This window comes from Podarcis gaigeae (assembly GCF_964106915.1).
Source record: "Podarcis gaigeae genome assembly, chromosome: Z".
In the NCBI taxonomy this organism is placed as follows: domain Eukaryota; kingdom Metazoa; phylum Chordata; class Lepidosauria; order Squamata; family Lacertidae; genus Podarcis; species Podarcis gaigeae.
In genome coordinates, this window is record NC_139691.1 from 16,365,527 (window position 1) to 16,383,204 (window position 17,678).

The 17,678-nt window shown below is 44.9% G+C and overlaps 1 protein-coding gene across 21 annotated transcripts in view; it reads left to right on the forward strand.

Annotated features, from left to right (window-relative positions):
- The window catches only part of FNBP1 (formin binding protein 1), a 118,181-nt gene that overhangs the window by 80,906 nt on the left and 19,597 nt on the right, over positions 1-17,678 (forward strand). For 12 of the 21 annotated variants that reach the window (XR_014560163.1, XR_014560164.1, XM_083721955.1 and 9 more), the window contains exons 7-10: positions 2,688-2,816; positions 6,467-6,613; positions 8,851-9,045; positions 12,572-12,757. Coding sequence is in view for 19 of the 21 variants with exons in the window: in XM_083721955.1 (XP_083578081.1) it covers positions 2,688-2,816; positions 6,467-6,613; positions 8,851-9,045; positions 12,572-12,757 (657 nt within the window). In the remaining 2 variants the exon portion in view is untranslated. The remainder of the gene's footprint in view (positions 1-2,687; positions 2,817-6,466; positions 6,614-8,850; positions 9,046-12,571; positions 12,758-17,678) is intronic. The other 9 variants (XM_083721953.1, XM_083721954.1, XM_083721948.1 and 6 more) reach the window with 2 other exon arrangements.

The following is a 17,678-nucleotide window of genomic DNA, read 5'->3' on the forward strand; positions in this document are numbered from 1 at the left end:
TCTGCAGGAAGGCTCCCACTGGGTCAATCCATTCCATGTGATTCAAATGGCTGCTGTCAGCCCGTCCAGAAAATCTTTGCACAAATATTTTCCCCTATCAATCCCTTTTGTTTTAGCATTACCCGAACTCCTGCCTTGGCTAGGACTTTTTCACCCTGTAGCCTCCTGTTTTTCTTTTTGTGCAACCTACTTAATGTTTTCTCCCCAGCTCTTCTCCCATCTGTTTCATTTTGGCTCTCTTTCCCTGCTCGCCGCGGGCATCTGAGCTGGGTTTTTCTCCTCCCGCCTGTGGCCCAGATGCCCTCTCTTCCTGTCTCTGCCACAGAGGCCTTTCAGCAGAGCCAAAAACACATGAGGATAAAGGTGAAGGGAGTGCCTCTGAGCGCCTACAGAATTATCAGTTGGAGGCTGCTCCATTGGAGCATGTTGTGCACTGCCCCCCCCCACTCAGCCCTCAGCCAGCCCCTATCTATCATACTTGTCTTCTTACAACTGCTTAGATATAGCCTTTCTCAACCTGTGGGTCCCCAGATGTTGAACTACAACTCCCATCATCCCTAGCTAGCAAGGCCAGAGCTCAGGAATGATGGGAGTTGTAGTCCAACAACATCTGGGGACCCACAGGTTGAGAACTGCTGGCTTAGAAGGTGACTCTGCCTGCCATTGGCTCTGGCGCCACCTACTGGTGGCCTCCTTGCTTTCTGCACCACCAGCCCCAAGGAGGCTAAAAGTGAGGAGGGAACCTCTGAGCGTATCAGCTGGAGTCTAGGTCCAATATGGCAGTAGCTGGCTGCAGATTATAACAGAGACATTTTGCAGCAGCTGGGTTGCCCTCCTCCTTTCCTCTCTCCCAGTTAACCTCCTTCTCTAGGCCCTTCCCCTGTGACATCCCCAGGGGCCTCCCCTAGGTCTCAGGTTTGGCCCTGAAACCTCAGTGCTCCTGACCTGGCTATGCCCCACCACCCTCAACCTTCCCTCAGCCAACCTCCACCTGCCTGCTTTCTTACAACCAAACAGATATAGTGGTACCTCGGGTTACAGACGCTTCAGGTTACAGACTCCGCTAACCCAGAAATAATACCTCGGGTTAAGAACTTTACCTCAGGATGAGAACAGAAATCGTGCGCTGGGGGTGGGAGGCCCCATTAGCTAAAATGGTACCTCAGGTTAAGAACAGTTTCATGTTAAGAACTGACCTCCAGAACAAATTAAGTTCTTAACCCGAGGTACCACTGTAGCGGCTTTGCCTGTCATTGGCTCTGGCCCCACCTACTGGAGGTCTTCCTGCCTTCTGCCCCACCAGCCTAATGAGAGCCAGCCAGCGTTGATAATTACAGTCAACTATCATTTTGTGTGGGGGTTCCGTTCCCGGCCCCTGTGTGTCAACAGTGCATATAAGCGCCCCTCGTTCCCCCCACCCTCATTTCTCCCTTTTCGTGATATGTTGAGTGACGTTTTGAGTCACTTCTGGGTGTAGCACACATGTATGATTGTGCATCTTTTGGACGCGTATTAATCGGTCTTTGTATTAGATTAATTATCTGGTTGCTACAGTGCTTGTTGTTTGTTTAACCCACCTTTTTCTCCAGGGAGCTCAAGGTGGCATACGTTGTTCTCACTCTGCTAGAAAGGGATGTGTGTGTGAATGTGTTCAAATGAACCTACAGTATAGAGGTAAAATTTGCATCCATTGCTCTACCCACTCTTCCTTCTGGACCCACCCACCACCGGCATGCGGCCCCTGAGTGGGGCGGAGCGGGGGCGGTTGCCCAGAAGAGAATGAAAAAGGTTCTCCACCCGGGCTCCCAGGAGTGAGGCATCTCCAAGGCTTCTTAGCAGCAATTCAGAAATTTGATTTCCAAGCTCAAAGTTAGCTGGACTTTTCCTCCTCCCACTTCTCCAGCAAAAGACTGTGTTGTTGTACCTCAACCAAAAGGCAGCCTGCCAAAACTGTAGTTCCGCCTCCGAGTAGATAAACAAGACAGGGACCGGGAGAGGCAGACACACAGGGAGGCTTCAAAAATAAACTAATGATAAAAACAGGCAGGGAGTGGGGGGAAGGAGAGGGTTTCTACACTCCCGCTGAATCACTCTCTCGGCATCTTTTCCTTTCAGCGTTTGCCCAAAGGTTCTTGGCCCAGCGGCAGAGCACCTGCCTTGCATGCAGAAGGCCCCAGGCTCAGTCCCCAGCATCTCCCAAGTACTACTGGCTGAAACCCCTGGAGAACCATTGCCAGGCAATCTAGATAACACTGAACCTGATGGACCTAAGGCAGTATAAGGCGGCTTCCAATGTTCTGTGCATATTATTGTAACAGTAATAAACAATAGGATAAAGAAAACATTTCATATTAATAAAAATGCAATCAAATTGAACATACTACTGGTAATCTATAACAAGGACTAACAATAAAGGGGGACTCACTCTTTTCAGGAGGGATTCCATCACATACCAGCAAATTCAGGCTGCTCAATCAAAGTGGATTAGTTGGTTGCCTTAAAAAATGATTGTTTTATTTTATCTTTAACACTGTTTACAGGAGGCACATGGAACACAACTATGGCAATCTTCCAAAATGTGCACTGTATCTGGCAAGCATCATGCACCATGCTAGTGGTATGATACAGGATTAATTCCCCAGGTCACCCAAGTCTCTGAGACTTTTATCTTTTTCTTTTTCCTCCAGGCACGGCAGCAAGCTCAGCTCCGCCATCAGATGGCTGAAGAGAGCAAAGCGGAATACTCCTCCACATTACAGAGATTCAACCATGAGCAGCATGACCATTATCATACCCACATCCCTAACATCTTCCAGGTGAGAGCTCCTCTAGTGACCCACTTTCTCCATCTCTTAGGTTATGCCCACATTGTGCATTTAAAGCATACAGTTTCCCCCGCCAAAAAAAATCCTGTTTTCCCGTCACTATAGCTCTTAGTCCCCAGGGCTCTGAACAAACTACAGTTTCCGGGGATAGCCATGTGTTTTAAGTGCAACGTGCAGATGTGAACTCAGTGACTTATACTTGGTTTTGCTCTGTAATTGTCTTCTGAGCCACCACCTCATCAGCGCAGTTTATATCTAAGATAATTTAAAACACACACACACACACACACACACTTTAAAGCAAGACTAAAACCTTAATGAGCAGATACTTATGGTAAAACCCGATTTATCCAGCTGGAAAAGCCTGCATTCAGCTGAGCCCTACTCAGAGTATATCCATTGAAGCAAATGAACTGGAGCTAGCCATGCCCATTAGTTCCAGTGGGCTTACTCTAAGGAGAATCAACACTGGATCTGTCCCAGTGCAAATGGGCTAACCTAATTGAACGGATTGTCCTTGCAAGGGCTGATGGGAGTTGTAGTCCAACAATGGCCAACGGGCACCATGTTGGTTATCATTATATATTCAGTTCTGTATATTGCTTTGCCTGCCACACTCCATGATATTGGCTGTCAGCTATGGGGTGGGGCAGTGCTGGAATGGCGACACTCTGCTTGTTCCATGTCTACTGCTTTGAAACATCTAGCCAAGGCCACAGTGGCATGGATATCTGCTGCTGCCCTCCCCACCGGGGGGCATAGTGGCTCTTCCACTTGTCTAGGGCTCAAGTAGCCCCTTGGTGGTGGTGGAGGAGATCGCAGGGTGGTTGGATGAGCCCATAGCTATTGTTCAAGGGAACTGGATGGTGACATCACCGTTTCTCGTTCTGTTGCCACCTCTGTTCTGCAGCTGTGAGATGAGCAAAAAATTTTTGCATTGTTATGGGGTGGGCTGGTGTCAGCTGAAAACAGGAACAGCACCCCCACCCACACCCCAAAGCATGTGATTGAATTTGATTTTGCAAGTCTCAGGCCTCAGTAATGTATGAACTGCATCAGATGCATTATCCTTCAAAGCTGAACGTTCGCTGCTGATGGTTGTTTTTAATGTCACTGACTTAATTCTGTTTGTGGATGTCACCTAATGGCCAGTCTGCAGTGCCTAGCCTGGGAAATAGGCTTCTGGGCATGTGCAGAGAGGATGTCTTGCAATCACCTCAGGAGGTTGGACTGCCCAGCTGCCTTGGTTACAGCTGAAATGGGCAATTGTTTCCCCCATTTACAAATAGATTGTTTGCTTGTTTTCCCAACAGTGTGTCATGAAATGATTAAGAACATCAGAAATGTAAAGTAGGGGCAAGGGGGAACCAAGCAGCTGCATGGAAATCTTCAAAATAAAAGTATTTTCTGGGCTTAAAGATGGACAGATCAATCACCCTTAAATACGGATGAATTTTTATGAGGAACTTTTCTTTTTTTAATTGCAAACTGATACAAAAATGTGGAAGACTGAACTTAAGACTGGAAGAATGGGTGAAACCTTTGTTGTGAATTGAAAAATGATAAACTGAATTGATAGATTCTCCTATCCTAAGTTAGCCTGATTTTTGCCCACTTTGTGCAATGGGTTAGACAAACCTAGAAGGGATTAGCTTAGTGTAATGTCTGAACATGGAAACCTGGGGCTTATCCTTTTGCCCTACCTTTTGCCCCGTTTTTTCCAGAGAGAGGTCTGCGATGTAATACTCTGTGTCTGAGTGTTTGTTTGCCCAGAGCTTTCCCTGTGGAAACCCACTCTTTAAAGCTGAATCAGAGCAAACGCCAATTCTAGTTTCCAGCAGATTGATGTTTGCTCCAATTGAGCTTTAAAGAGTGGGTTTGCATGGGGAAAGCTCTGGAGCCCAAAAAGGGGGAGGCACACAGCAGTGCTTTAAATTGCAGACTGCCCGAAAAGAGCAGAGGAAAGTTGTGTGGATAAGCCCCTGGCTTGCTTCCCCCTAGCAAGGCACGATTGCTAGTCAGCTTTAACATCTATTCGGTTTCAGCAGCATTTCCTTCAACTCTGCAAGAACCAGGCATATTTATTATTTATTCATTTGATTATTTATTTAGAGCATTTGTACCCCCTCTTCAGCCAAAAGGGCTCCCAGGAGTGGCTTATGCACAGTCAATTAAAACAAGACCACCTCTTTCCTCAGGCTTATAATGTATTTAAAAAAAAAAAAAATGACACAGAAGGGAATGGGCAGGGAGGTCAGAGGAGAAGATCATACCCAAGCACCAGTTCTTAAACACCTGTTCTGACAGTAATCACTTGGCACAGGCTGTAATGTGAGCAAGCTGCCCCACCTCCTGGCTGGGAACCTTAAAAGGAGGAGCTGCTATTTAAGTACCTATTCTTGCTCCCTCTTAACATTTTTGTGCATAACAATTTGTTGCCTTTAGGGGAGGAAATTGTATGCATTTTAATACTTTTGAAATATTAGTTCAATTTGTATTGTATTGTATTGTATTGTATTGTACAGTATTGTATTTGCATGGCTATGTTTGTGTCTGTATTTGTGTTGGGATGCTTGTTTTGGTCAAAAAGTGGCATATTAATAAATAGTAACATAACATAAGGGACGTGGGTGGCGCTATGGGTTAAACCCACTTGCTGATCAGAAGGTCGGCAGTTCAAATCCCCGCAACAGGCTGAGCTCCTGTTGCTCGGTCCCTGCTCCTGCCAACCTAGCAGTTCGAAAGCACTTCAAAGTCCAAGTAGATAAATAGGTACTGCTCCGGTGGGAAGGGAAACGGCGTTTCCGTGTGCTGCTCTGGTTCACCAGAAGCGGCTTAGTCATGCTGGCCACATGACCCGGAAGCTGTACGCCGGCTCCCTCTGCCAGTAAAGTGAGATGAGCGCCACAACCCCAGAGTCGGCCACAACTGGACCTAATGGTCAGGGGTCCCTTTACTTTTTACCTTTAACATAACATCACAGTTCAGGAGCAGGAGGTGGAGCTGGGCTTGGCTAACGAAATGAGCCCTTCTGAGGTTATCTGATGGGGTGGCTGAGGGAGAAGAGGCCTGGTGCAGCTAGTTCTCCAGCTTATTGTTTTGACAACCAGAAGAAAAACATTAAGTGAGCGTTGTTATTATTATTATTATTATTATTATTATTATTATTATTATTATTATTATTGGAAATCTGGAAAATCTATATAGAAAATCTATCTGTGGGTCCTTCTGGGAATTATGTCATTGCCCTAACCCCAACCCTCTGGTGGGATGAAGTTCAAAAAGAAACATGTTTTTTTGAGTTGGCACTGAGCAACTCAGTGTCCTATCAGGCTGCAGGTCATAGTCATGGAAATATGTGGCTTTGATTCGTACCCTTCCCCATGCTTGTTCTGCATCCTGTTTTGCTGTGGGGTTAACCCTTTTTTCTTTTTAATTGTCCTGCAAAAGGTATCACCCTTGTCTCTCCTTTTTGCCTCAAATCCTATCGGCAGTCATCACTTGAGTTTGCTTTTTGAGGGAGCGATGACAATGTTGGCCGACCTTGCAGGATTGTTAGGAGGGTTGCAAGCGAGATAACGTACATGAAAAGCTTTTCACGCATTGAAGTGCTGTATTAATGCCGATTCTTACGCTTGCAGAAAATTCAAGAAATGGAGGAGCGGAGGATAATCAGGATAGGCGAATCCATGAAGACCTTTGCGGAGGTGGACCGGCAGGTGATCCCTATCATTGGGAAATGCCTGGATGAGATAACAAAAGCAGCTGAATCCATTGATCAGAAGCATGTGAGTTCAACGTTCAATGTTTCTTTTTAAGAAACACAGCTGCTGAATTCTCTGCCAAATTGGTTTTCAGGGATGCTTGACGGAGAATGGTGATCGGTCTGGACCTGGTTGGCTTTTTCTTTTGTTTTCCCCTATTACTTACATTTTGAAATAAAAACACAGCAGCGGTAAGGTATGACCAGCTTAAAATTAGTGCTTTGCCCTATCCCCAAGTGGAAAATAAGTCTGCCACCAAATTTGATCACTTGCCTCTAACCTTATACTACTTAAGTCACATACTACCCACCCTACACTCCCTCCCCCCTTTCTGGCCTCTGCTTCCCCCCTTGTAGCATCTCCAACAAGATGGAGAGGATGACACAGCTGACGAGGACCCCTCCCAGCAGTGACCACCAAGTGAACCTGTGTGGGATCTGCCCCCACCCTCCCCGTTATGCCAGGGGCAGACGAAGATCAATTTGTTCTGGGTTTCTGACTTCCTGTTTTTGACATCTATCCCTTTCTGCTGCAGAAAAGGGACTGGCTATTTTTAGCTCCATTGTAGTGGAAGGATGTTTGGATTGTTGTGGGAAGTATGTAATATGGATTTAAGGGGGGGGGGAGAGCAATTAAAAAGGAGTTCTAAAGGTTGGGGAATCAGAGGAGGAAGACGCCACTGCCCCCCAAACCTCAGAATGTGATTATCATTTGACATGTTTACTCTTTCAGTTTTGATCTCTGACTTTCTCTCTTCCTCTCTCCACCTCTTCCTCCCCCCATGGGTGCCACATGTGGGTGCCACAACTAGCATGCTTGTGGCTGTAGCTCTGCCCTCCACATCCTACTGGGAACAGGATGAAGGAAAAAATAAGATACCCTTGCTTTCCACGGGGTGGGGGGGCGCTAAGCAGGAAAACGGTTGTGCCATTCCCTGCCTTTCTGGGAAATTATAACACCTGTGGTTGGGGTGGAGTGGGGGGGAATTTAGTTCAGGACCAGGTTGCATTTAAAAAGTGAACTTTCCTAATTCATACTTTTTGAAACAGTAAGCAGACTGAAATGCAGTTTTCCCAACCAAGGTTTGTGTGCAAAAATGTAGATATATATACTTGGCAACCTTGCATGCAGAAATGTGTATATGAAAATAATTTGCACTAAAATGCTGAAGAATTTCCACAAGGACTTTAAGGAAACAGATGTGGAAATATGGAGAATAAGATTGGAAAAATGAAAAACTGAAAGAAACTGAAAATGACAGATTCACCCGTCCCTAGTAATCAAACTAGTGTCAAACAGCTTTTCAGAATCTCAGGCAGAGGCCTTCAGGTCCATTTACCTGAGGATTACGCATGGGACTATGTGCATGCAAAGCATATCCAGAATATCTCCACCTGATCCCTTATATCCCTGTCTGGTCCCTGAGGTCTTTTGGGTAGTTTTTGTGGTTCAGATTCATAGCTGGTATTCACCAGGAGCCGTGCTGCGTTCAGTATTATGAGCCAAATTTTGTGGAACCCGCCCCCCCCAAATGAGAAAGGCTCCCTCGTTGTTAAACTTCCAGTACCTACTAGATATTTTTCTCTTTTTTATTCCTGCAGACATTTTAATGGAATTCTAATGTTTTCACTCATTGTATTGACTTTCATTGTATTGAATGTTCTTTTACTTCACTTAGAGATGTCTGTAACTAATTGGTATGTAAATTGCAGAAATAATTCAAAAATACCACTAAGCCATGAAGCCCTTTTATTGAAACTCATCTTTCTGGGGAATTCAAGGGCTGTGAGATTTCCAAGACAGACAATCCCAGGAGCTTTGAGTTTCCATCAGAGGAGTTTCACGTCACAAACTTTTTTCAAAAAAAGTGCGTAATACTGCATTCTGGCAACTACAATCCTCTGTGCATCATTGGGCTGGTTTGCCAGAAGGTGCTGCTGCTGAGCTGGTCTTCTCTGCTTGAGCACCACTAGTGGCTAGAGTGTGGTACTGCATCTCCTAGTCCAGTAGCCATCATGACACAAGTAGACCAATAGGACTCCACCTGGATGTACATAAGAACTCAGACCGGCTCCTCACTTTGAGTTTTTATGAAGGCTGACCTGCTTTCAGTCTGTGAACCTACCGGCCAGCTCTGCCTCTATATTGACTGTGTACAGTGTACTTACTAGTTCTGTCTGGTACACCACTTATCAATGGCATTTTAAAAAAACAAAAACAAATTATTAGCATTGTTTTCTGTGTTGTCCTGATCGTTTCAGGATTCCAAGTTGGTGGTAGAAGCCTTCAAATCTGGGTTTGAGCCTCCAGGCGATGTTGATTTTGAGGACTTCACTCAACCAATCAAGCGCACCGTCTCCGACTCCAGCCTTTCAAACTCCAAAGATGGGAAGCCGGAGTCCAGATTCAGCAGCAAGTCCAAGGGCAAGTTATGGCCGTTCATCAAGAAAAACAAGGTACCGGATTTTTTTTTCTTCCAGATTCCGGCTTAGTTGTGTCAGTAGCTTTGTCGTTTGCTACTTGTGTGTTACTTTGTAATCCCAGCAGTGAAGACTTTTTTCTTCTCTCTTTTCTCTTTCTTTTTCATTAGAAATTAGTTTCTAAGAACTAATAGCTGATGTCTTGTAATTTATTGTAATATTTTTAATTTATTGGATTTTGCTTTAATTTGTAAAGTTTTTTATGATTTCTATGTACTTTTTAAAAAATATTGTGTTGCTTTTTATTGTTTTTAAAGCTGTTTTCTTCAGCTTGGTTTTGTTTGAGTTGTCATGTCTTTGCCATGGTGGTTTTTAGTTTCCCGTTCAATCCCAAAGAGTTGCTCTCTGCTTTCATTGTCTCATGCTTGCCTGTTGCCCTCTGATCACATCGCTCATCCCTTTCCAGCTAATTAACAACATGCCTGTCTCCTTTACTGCATCCCTGATGCCTGTCTCTCTGTTGCTTTTCCACAACATAACTGAACTCATGGGATGCAACCTTCTTTTTCTTTTTAAAAACCCGCTTGTTGAGGTCTTATTATTCCAAACATCTGCTCCAACGTATGTACCAACAATGGCTGTGTGATGCTGTTAGGCCGCTCGCATTTTGCCATGCTACACAGTCAGCCTTGTGGACGAGGATACGAAAGTTACTAGTCTATAATCTGTTCTTAGCTCATCTGCCCACATGTGTCTGTTAACTCATTGGTTCCACGTAAGTGCTAATTTGCCAGAGCTTTCCTAAATAGCCACGTTTTCCTTGCTCATGGCAGTTGACTTGGGCAATAAGTGTTGGCACACAAGTGCATCAGGCCCCTCCATCTGTGGCCTGGGCAGCAAATGTTTTGGATTACCCTTTGTAACTCATTCCCCATTCGTTTACATTTCCTGCCGGCCTTTGTAACTTTATCCCCATTTGTATTTACTGTTTCTCTTTTTTCCCATCGATGCATGAAGGCATGCTGTCCTGAAGTCCCATTGCATTCAGGGGGTGTGTGACTAACAGGATCCTTCTGTCTGATCAGGTTCCTTTCCTCCTACCAAGTCCCCTGAAGTTCAAGAGTGGGTTAGAGAGTACGCATTTCTGTCAATTGATCCTCCCAGCTTTAGGCTATTAGTCGCAAACAGTGCTATTTCAAACTCCCAGTCTTCAGGGAACCTTTCCCCATGCCAGGGTGTCTGTTTAGAGAAAAGGCAAGTAAGAGGTAACATGATGCAGAAATTAATAAAATTATATGCATGGCACAGAGAAAATGGAGGGAAGAAGAAAAAATTCTCCCCTTCTCCTAACACTAGAACTTGTGAGCATCCAATGTAGCTAAATGCTGGAAGATTCAGGACAGATGGAAGAAAGTCCTCCTTCAGGCCGCATAGAGTTAAACTGCGGAACTCCCTTCCACTGGAGGCAGTGATGGCCAACCTGGATGGCTTTAAAAGAGGTTTCCCATGGGAATCTGGTTGACCGCTGTGAGAACAAGAGGCTGGGCTAGATGGGTTCCCTTTAGGCTCTTCTTATATTGGTGAACTTGTGGATATATGTCACAGAACTCCCACTAAGGAGTCTGGGAAGTAGTCTAGGGCACACTGTTCACACAGAGCCCTGCCCAGGCCCAGGCTGGATGGAGATCACAGCCTCCAGAACACATCCAGCCCCTCTCCTTCCTCCCAGATCTCTTCCAGTGAAGAAGTGTGTGATATTTAGGAGTCCCTATTAAGCTTCTAGGAACCAACCTCGGTTTCCTGATGTCGGCTGATCCAGCTGGCAGATAACTCCCTCCACACCCACATGGAAACGTGAGCCAAGGAATGGGGGATGAATTCAGTCCTCGTTTTAAGTGCAAACTTTCAAAACTTTCTAAAGCAGTATCCAAATGCAGCCATCGTTCAAAATTCATGCCTGCAAATTTTGTGATGCAGTTCTCTGGCTCAAGTAACATGTGTAAAAATGTGTGTGCAGTGGTAAAGTGTGCATGAAAATGCATCAGTCGGTGAAAGTAACATGCAAAGATGCATTATATTAGAATCATAAAGTTTGGATTGGGTTGGAAGGGACCCAAAGTGTAATCTAGTCCAACCCCCTGCAATGTAGGAATCACAGCTAAAGGATCCCTGGCAGATTAGGGCAAATTGCTTTGCAAAAAAAAAAAAAAGTATTGTCAGAGAAAATTGCCTTAAAAACCATGTGTGTTAGGATAAATTCAAACTAAAATACTGATGAATTGTCATGATGACCCATTATTATTATTATTATTATTATTATTATTATTATTAAAAAGAAAGAAAAAAGTCACAAACTGATTTGGAAATGTACGGAAATGAAAAGATAGCCCCTTCAAAAAAACAGAGAAAAGAGCAACACAAAGCAACCAGAATTGACAGATCCACTCATCCCTGCTTGCCCCATCCTCATCTGCCTGCCAGAATTTGATGTAAAGAAATGCACTGAATTTTTTTTTAATCCTTTGAGAAGAAGGGTGGGGTACAAATTTATTTATTTATTTATTTATTTCATTTATCTCGCACCTTTTCCTCCCAGGAGCTCAAGGGTGCTCTTACATGGTCCTCCCCCTCCTTGTTTAATCCCCATAACAATCCTGTTGGGTAGCTTGGGCTCAGAGTCAGTGACTGGCCCATGGTCACACCCAGTGGGCTTCTTGGCTAGGTGTAGGATTCGAACCATCGTCAACACAGGTCCCAGTCTAGCACTCTTAACCACTGTGACACGCTGGCTCTCGAATAACAAATGAATTAAATAAAATATGAGCTTTCCACAGTTTCATCTTGCCCACCATCTAAGAATCTCAGCGTCCTGTCATGGCACGTGGGTTTATCCTGTTTGTACCTTTGAGGTGGAGAGAGCCGAGAGGCAGAGGGTGTGTCATTTGCCAAGGCCTCATGGTGAACTTCATAGCTGTATGAGAGATTTGAAAGTGGGGGCCCCTGGTAGCTTTGCCGTATGACTCATCGTGTTTTCCATGGAGGGAATTCGCTTGTACTCCGAGATAACAAGTTCCGGATGAATCCAGTTGTATAATCAGGGCTAGGGAAATGGGCTGTGGAATGGAATCTCCCAATTTTCTTCGCTTCACCCTCTCATCTTGTTTGCATGTGGCATGATGAGGATTTCTGGCAGCGCAGGGTGGGGGTAGGGAATGCCGTGCATTAAGTCTTTGCATTGACCACTTACTAAAACTCATTCCCCCCCATCACATGCTCCTTTAATAACACAAATCTTTTTTTATTGTTAAAAACAATCACCTTCCCAACCCTTGATCCTTCCCTTTATGCGATATATATAAAAATTTTATTTGGGGGCGGGGAGGCGGGGAAACCATGGCTTTTTTTTATTTTAAAAAAATGCTTTTGAAACGTTGCTTTTTTGCACTTTTGGGTTCATTTCTGTTCGGTTTTCTTTTGCGGACGTGCTTTTTTTCTGGGTTTGTTTTGTAACCGTTTTTTTCCCCTTTTTTAATTCTATCACTTCTCCATCTCTTATACGTAGTTTATGTCCCTTTTAACATCCCCCCATCAGCCCCCTCCTCCGCCCCCTTCTTCTTCTGCCTCACCTTCCGCTGTTCCTAATGGCCCCCAGTCTCCCAAGCAGCAAAAGGAGCCCCTCTCCCACCGCTTCAACGAGTTCATGACCTCCAAACCCAAAATCCACTGCTTCCGGAGCCTAAAACGCGGGGTAAGTTTGCCTCTGGGTGTGTCTCTGTCTGTCTCTTTCTTGGGTACCTAAACTGCACATCCAATCATTACTTCTTTGAGTAACTGAATCTGTTTTTCCTACTGCATCCACCCCCCCCTTCTTCCCTGTGTGTCTGTCTATATGTTTTTAATGCATACCATACAAGTTCTCGTCACACACAACCTGCACATTTAAAGCACACATGGCTCACCCCCTCTTAAGAATCCTGGGAACTGTACTTTCCCCCTCAACAGGGCCCAGCACCTTCAACAAACTACAATTCCCATGATTTTTTTGCGGGGAAGTGCACATTGTATGTACGGAGTGGATGTGACCTCTGAGAAATTTCAAAAAGCTGCTGTCAAAAACCCCCACAATGAAACCACAATGCAAATATGTAGCTCTGGACTGCAGTTGAGTCAACAGTCCAAGTGCAGCCAATTTGGAGGGACAACAGAAGGCATGGCATCATGCGGTGAAGCAGCCTTTTCATGTCCAGGAGCATTTTTTATTTCTCGTAACACCCTGAACCTTTAATTGGCAGGACTCTGCCATAGAAAATTCCCCAAAGAAGAGTTTGCACGACTTAAAGGCCACATCTTTAGCCAGGCATTTAGAGCACTCCAAACTACCGTATATTTGCGTGTATAACACGCCCCTGTGTATAAGATGCCCCTTGTTTTGGGGGACTCTAAGAAAATGGGGGGAGATTGCCCCTGTGAATAAGGACCCCGCCTTTTAACATTATTTTTTAGTTTAAAAAAAGCCTAGTCTTATACATGGCAAAGTACGGTACTTTACGTCATGGCTTCTTCCACTAAAGGATCCTGGGAACTGCAGTTTTTTAAGGGTGCTGCAATTTGTTAGGAGGCTCCTATTCCCCTCCAAAAGCTACAATTCCCAGAGTGGTTTAACAATCCCACTGGGAACTCTGGGAATTGTAGCTCTGGGAGGGAAAATAGGGGTCTTCTAACAACTCTCAGCACCCTTAATAGACCAGTTCCCAGCAGAGACACCACCTTGAATAAAACATTTTGAGGACCCAAATGAGCCTGCACCCAATCCTAGCAACAGATGGGGTGGAAGGTGCCCACCCACCCCACATTTTATCTCCAAAACAGCTCTGTGAGATTGGTCTCAGAAACAACGACTGGTCCAGGGATATTCTGAATTCTTAAAGTTAAAAAGGGACTTGAACCCAACTCTCCTCGAGCCCAAATTTCTAGGCCTCTGGTTGCCTCCTTGCACCTGCCCAAAATCAACAAGGGCTGGCTGCAAAATTATGCATTTGCCTGCTTGGGCATTTTTTTAAGACTCGCCTTATTTCTGTGACAGTAAGTTGCTTTTTAATATTGTGTGTTAATGGTTGTAACCTCCCCTGGAAGCCTTGGTATAAAGGGCAGATTAACAACAACAACAACAACAACAACAACAACAACAACAGGTGGGGAGCTTTTCTCTCCTACTCATCTGAATTAGGTGCTTCTAGGTTTTTTGCATTTTTTTAATGATCAGCTACAGCCGCTTCCTCACTCATTCCGGCAGAGCTCCGGGAACCTGCAGTTTGCATTCTCTCTTTCTCTCTCTGCTCCATTCACAAGGGCCATAAGAAATGATGTCAGAGGGCTTTGCCCAGTCCCAGTTCCCTTGCCATCCAGCAACCCGTTTACAAGTTGGGAAACGAAGTCCAAATGTGGAAAAGAAAGAAAAGCAGTAATACCCATCACCGGGGAGGGGGGCTGCCCCCTCAAATATTTTATTGGGGTGAGGGACACAAAGGAGTTGGCACCTATGTTTCCCAGCATCCTTTGGGAGAAGCCATCGCTGTTTAAAGTGGTATGGTAATGCTTCAGATGTGCAGATCTTGCTTTAATGCACCACTTCATTCTTTGGTTTACACCTGATGGACTTTCCCCCCTCCTTTTGACTTGACTTGAGTCAGATCATTCCTGTACTGAGTGGGTGGATTCCTTTGCCACCATGAAAGCAAATTGCCATGAGCCAGACTCTGCCAGTGAACAAAATTGACTCTTCATTTGAATTTTTGTGGTTTTCATTCCGTGGAAGTTCTTGATGTGATTTCCCTTTCCTTCTCACTGTGTAATTAACTCTTCACTTCACACCAGGAATGTTACTTGATCATCACCTTGTTTCATTTTATATATGTGTGTGTGTGCATATAGCCAATAGTAGCTTTCAGTATGTGTAGATATTCCACCTTAATACTCTTGCAATCTAGCTGTAGTGATTCTTCCATCTGTGTTTGTGTACAGTCGGTATATAAGATATATAAATCAAAGTGTTTAGCCTGTGAAATTTTATTTTATGTCCTGGTTTGAATTATTGCAGTTAAATTTCGGTGGGGGAGGGTTGCCCTTCATATTGTGTACATACTCACTGTTCTTATAAATGGAATGATTTTGCTGATTCATGGGGCTAACTGGGTTCAAAGGGCTGACTTTCCATGTTGTGATCTAACAACTCCACAGCACACTCTTGAGTCCCATCCGTGCTGGAAAATATATCCTGGAAATCATGTTCCATCTGGAAAATCATGTGGTCATTCTACTTCAGACCACAAACCCATAATTGAATGTCCTACTGCATCGAAGACTCGCTGCCTGTAGAAAGCTAACAGGGAGGACATTTTTTAATAGGCTTATGCTGGCGTGATAGATATGTGGATTTTTTGGTATTTAAAAATATATTTATTTACATAGACTTCTCCCTTCTGTGTCTCAGAGTTCTTCTTGACATGCCAAATGGTGAGCTGAATGCCTCAGACAAGCTCCAAATTTATGGCTTGCTGTTTCTTAGGAACCTTACGAACAGATGAGCTGTGGAGCATGTGCAGAGGGCGACGTCAGAACAGAGTAGCAGAAAAGGAACCCAGCACGACTTTCCTAACATGTCACAGTACATCAAAGCTGCTTAGAGCTGATTTGGGAACATATCCCTGACTGTTCTTTATACCTCCTCCCCCCAAAAAAAAAACCTCTTCAGCACAGAGCTGAGGGTTTATTGGTCTGCTCTGAGTAGGACTAACATTGGCTGCATCCATACATTGTGGGCATCTGACTCTTTTGCCTCAAGCAGAACCTGGATGGTTGAACACTTGAAGATGCTTTCAACTGCATGCATAATTTCAGGATCTGCTTGCAGCAAAGTCTCTTAACTAGAGCAGAAACACCCCCCTCCCCACAGTTTTCTTTTGTTTGATGACAAAAAAAATCCTGCATGTTACCATGCAGGGAAGATTTGATATTCTATATCCACAGTGGAGTTCTGATTATTTATTACCCCCCCCCCCCAAGTGATTTGACAACTCTGAGGCTGGAGAGGTGTTTTGGGGATTTTGCACTAACTTCAGTCTTTTGTTTCACCCACCAGGAAGGCATTAGAGCTGAGTGGTTAGGTTTTCAGTGTCGATTTTTGGAAATCCAAATCACCAGAATGCGAAAATGCATCAGATTCCTCGCCCGCAAAAAATAAAAGTTTGGTTTGGTTCTACAGCTTACCCATTTCCCACAAAGATAAAGCACTGTGAGGCCCCAGGCAGAGACATCCTCACAGCTTAGCAAAATGATCTTCTGATCTGTCCATCTCCAGGCACCTGAATTTCCCGCTTTATCTTTTCCAATAACAGGTGTGGCTTTCTGGGTGTCCCTCTGTGGGGTCAGATCCAGGGTAGTCAATGTGGTGCCTTCCAAATGTATTACCCTGTGGTGTAACCAGTGGTCATAGTGGGTTGTATTGATAGCTGTGCTAAGTCAACCTCCCACCAACACAACAATTCCCGCTGACTCAACTGGTCTCCCTCTGCACACACTCTGAAACTGATTCTGTTTTTTGCTGGGGGTGGGAATCCTTGTGTTTTTGGGGTGCACAAGTTGGGTTCCACCTGACAGCTGGGAACTGATGGGAGCTGTAGTGCAAACATCTGGAGGGCAGCACATTGGGTACCTCTCCTGTGTTAGATGATAATGTGGACGTCAGACCTAAGCAGAGCTATCTGTTTATTTTTGCTGTAGAAGCAGTAAATGCAGAAGTCTATTTTTCCCCCTTTCTCCTCAACCCCTTTTAATCCATGTGTTTTTCTCTTGCTGACTCAGCAACAGTCACAGTCTTTGTATTTTCACAAAGAGCTCATGAAGAGGACTTTAGGCAAACCCACCTATGCGCTTGAGGCTAGGGAATATGTTGTAAGTCTGTGTTGACAGTGTGGCCAGGCTGTACAGTCGCTGCTCCAGTCACCGACCTCATTTACAACATTGCAAGAGGCGGGTAGAAAAGGCGGGCTGTCACTTTGCGGAAGGCTGGCATGTGCAGAATCAAAAATTTTAACTCAAAAAACCCCTCCAAAATAACAAAGTCTTTTCGCAGGCATTGCAGGGACCACGTGAAAGAAGGCTTGCTTTTTATTTTTAGGGTCAGAAGCAGCTCCCTTTGCTTGAACAAAACTGGAGCAAGAATTGGGTGCCAGAAGTGGGGCAGGAAAACCAGGCAGGCAAAAATTGCATTGACAGTGGAACTCCATTCAGGTGTGGGAGAGGACAAGCTGGGAGAATAGGCGTGGACTGCAAATCAAGTTTGCAAATTTATGGTGTTGGAAGGCCATGAACACTATGCTGTTTAGACTTAGGAGCTAATAATGCTTTTTCAGCCCAGGGGCTGCATTCCCTCATTGGCTGGTGGCTGCGAGATGCATGCCGGTGGTGGGTGGGGGCCAGGTACAAAAGTAGGTGGAGCAACAGGTGTGATGCATAACTTAATGCAGTCAGCTGTATCAGAGGGTTTACACGCACCTGTGCCTTCTCCATCCTTTCAAGGACACATTCCAGGCAGGCAAAAGCAGGGCAGGGCCAGTAAGGGGTGTGGCCTGAGGACAGTTCCAAGGGCCAAATAGAAAAGCATAGAGGGC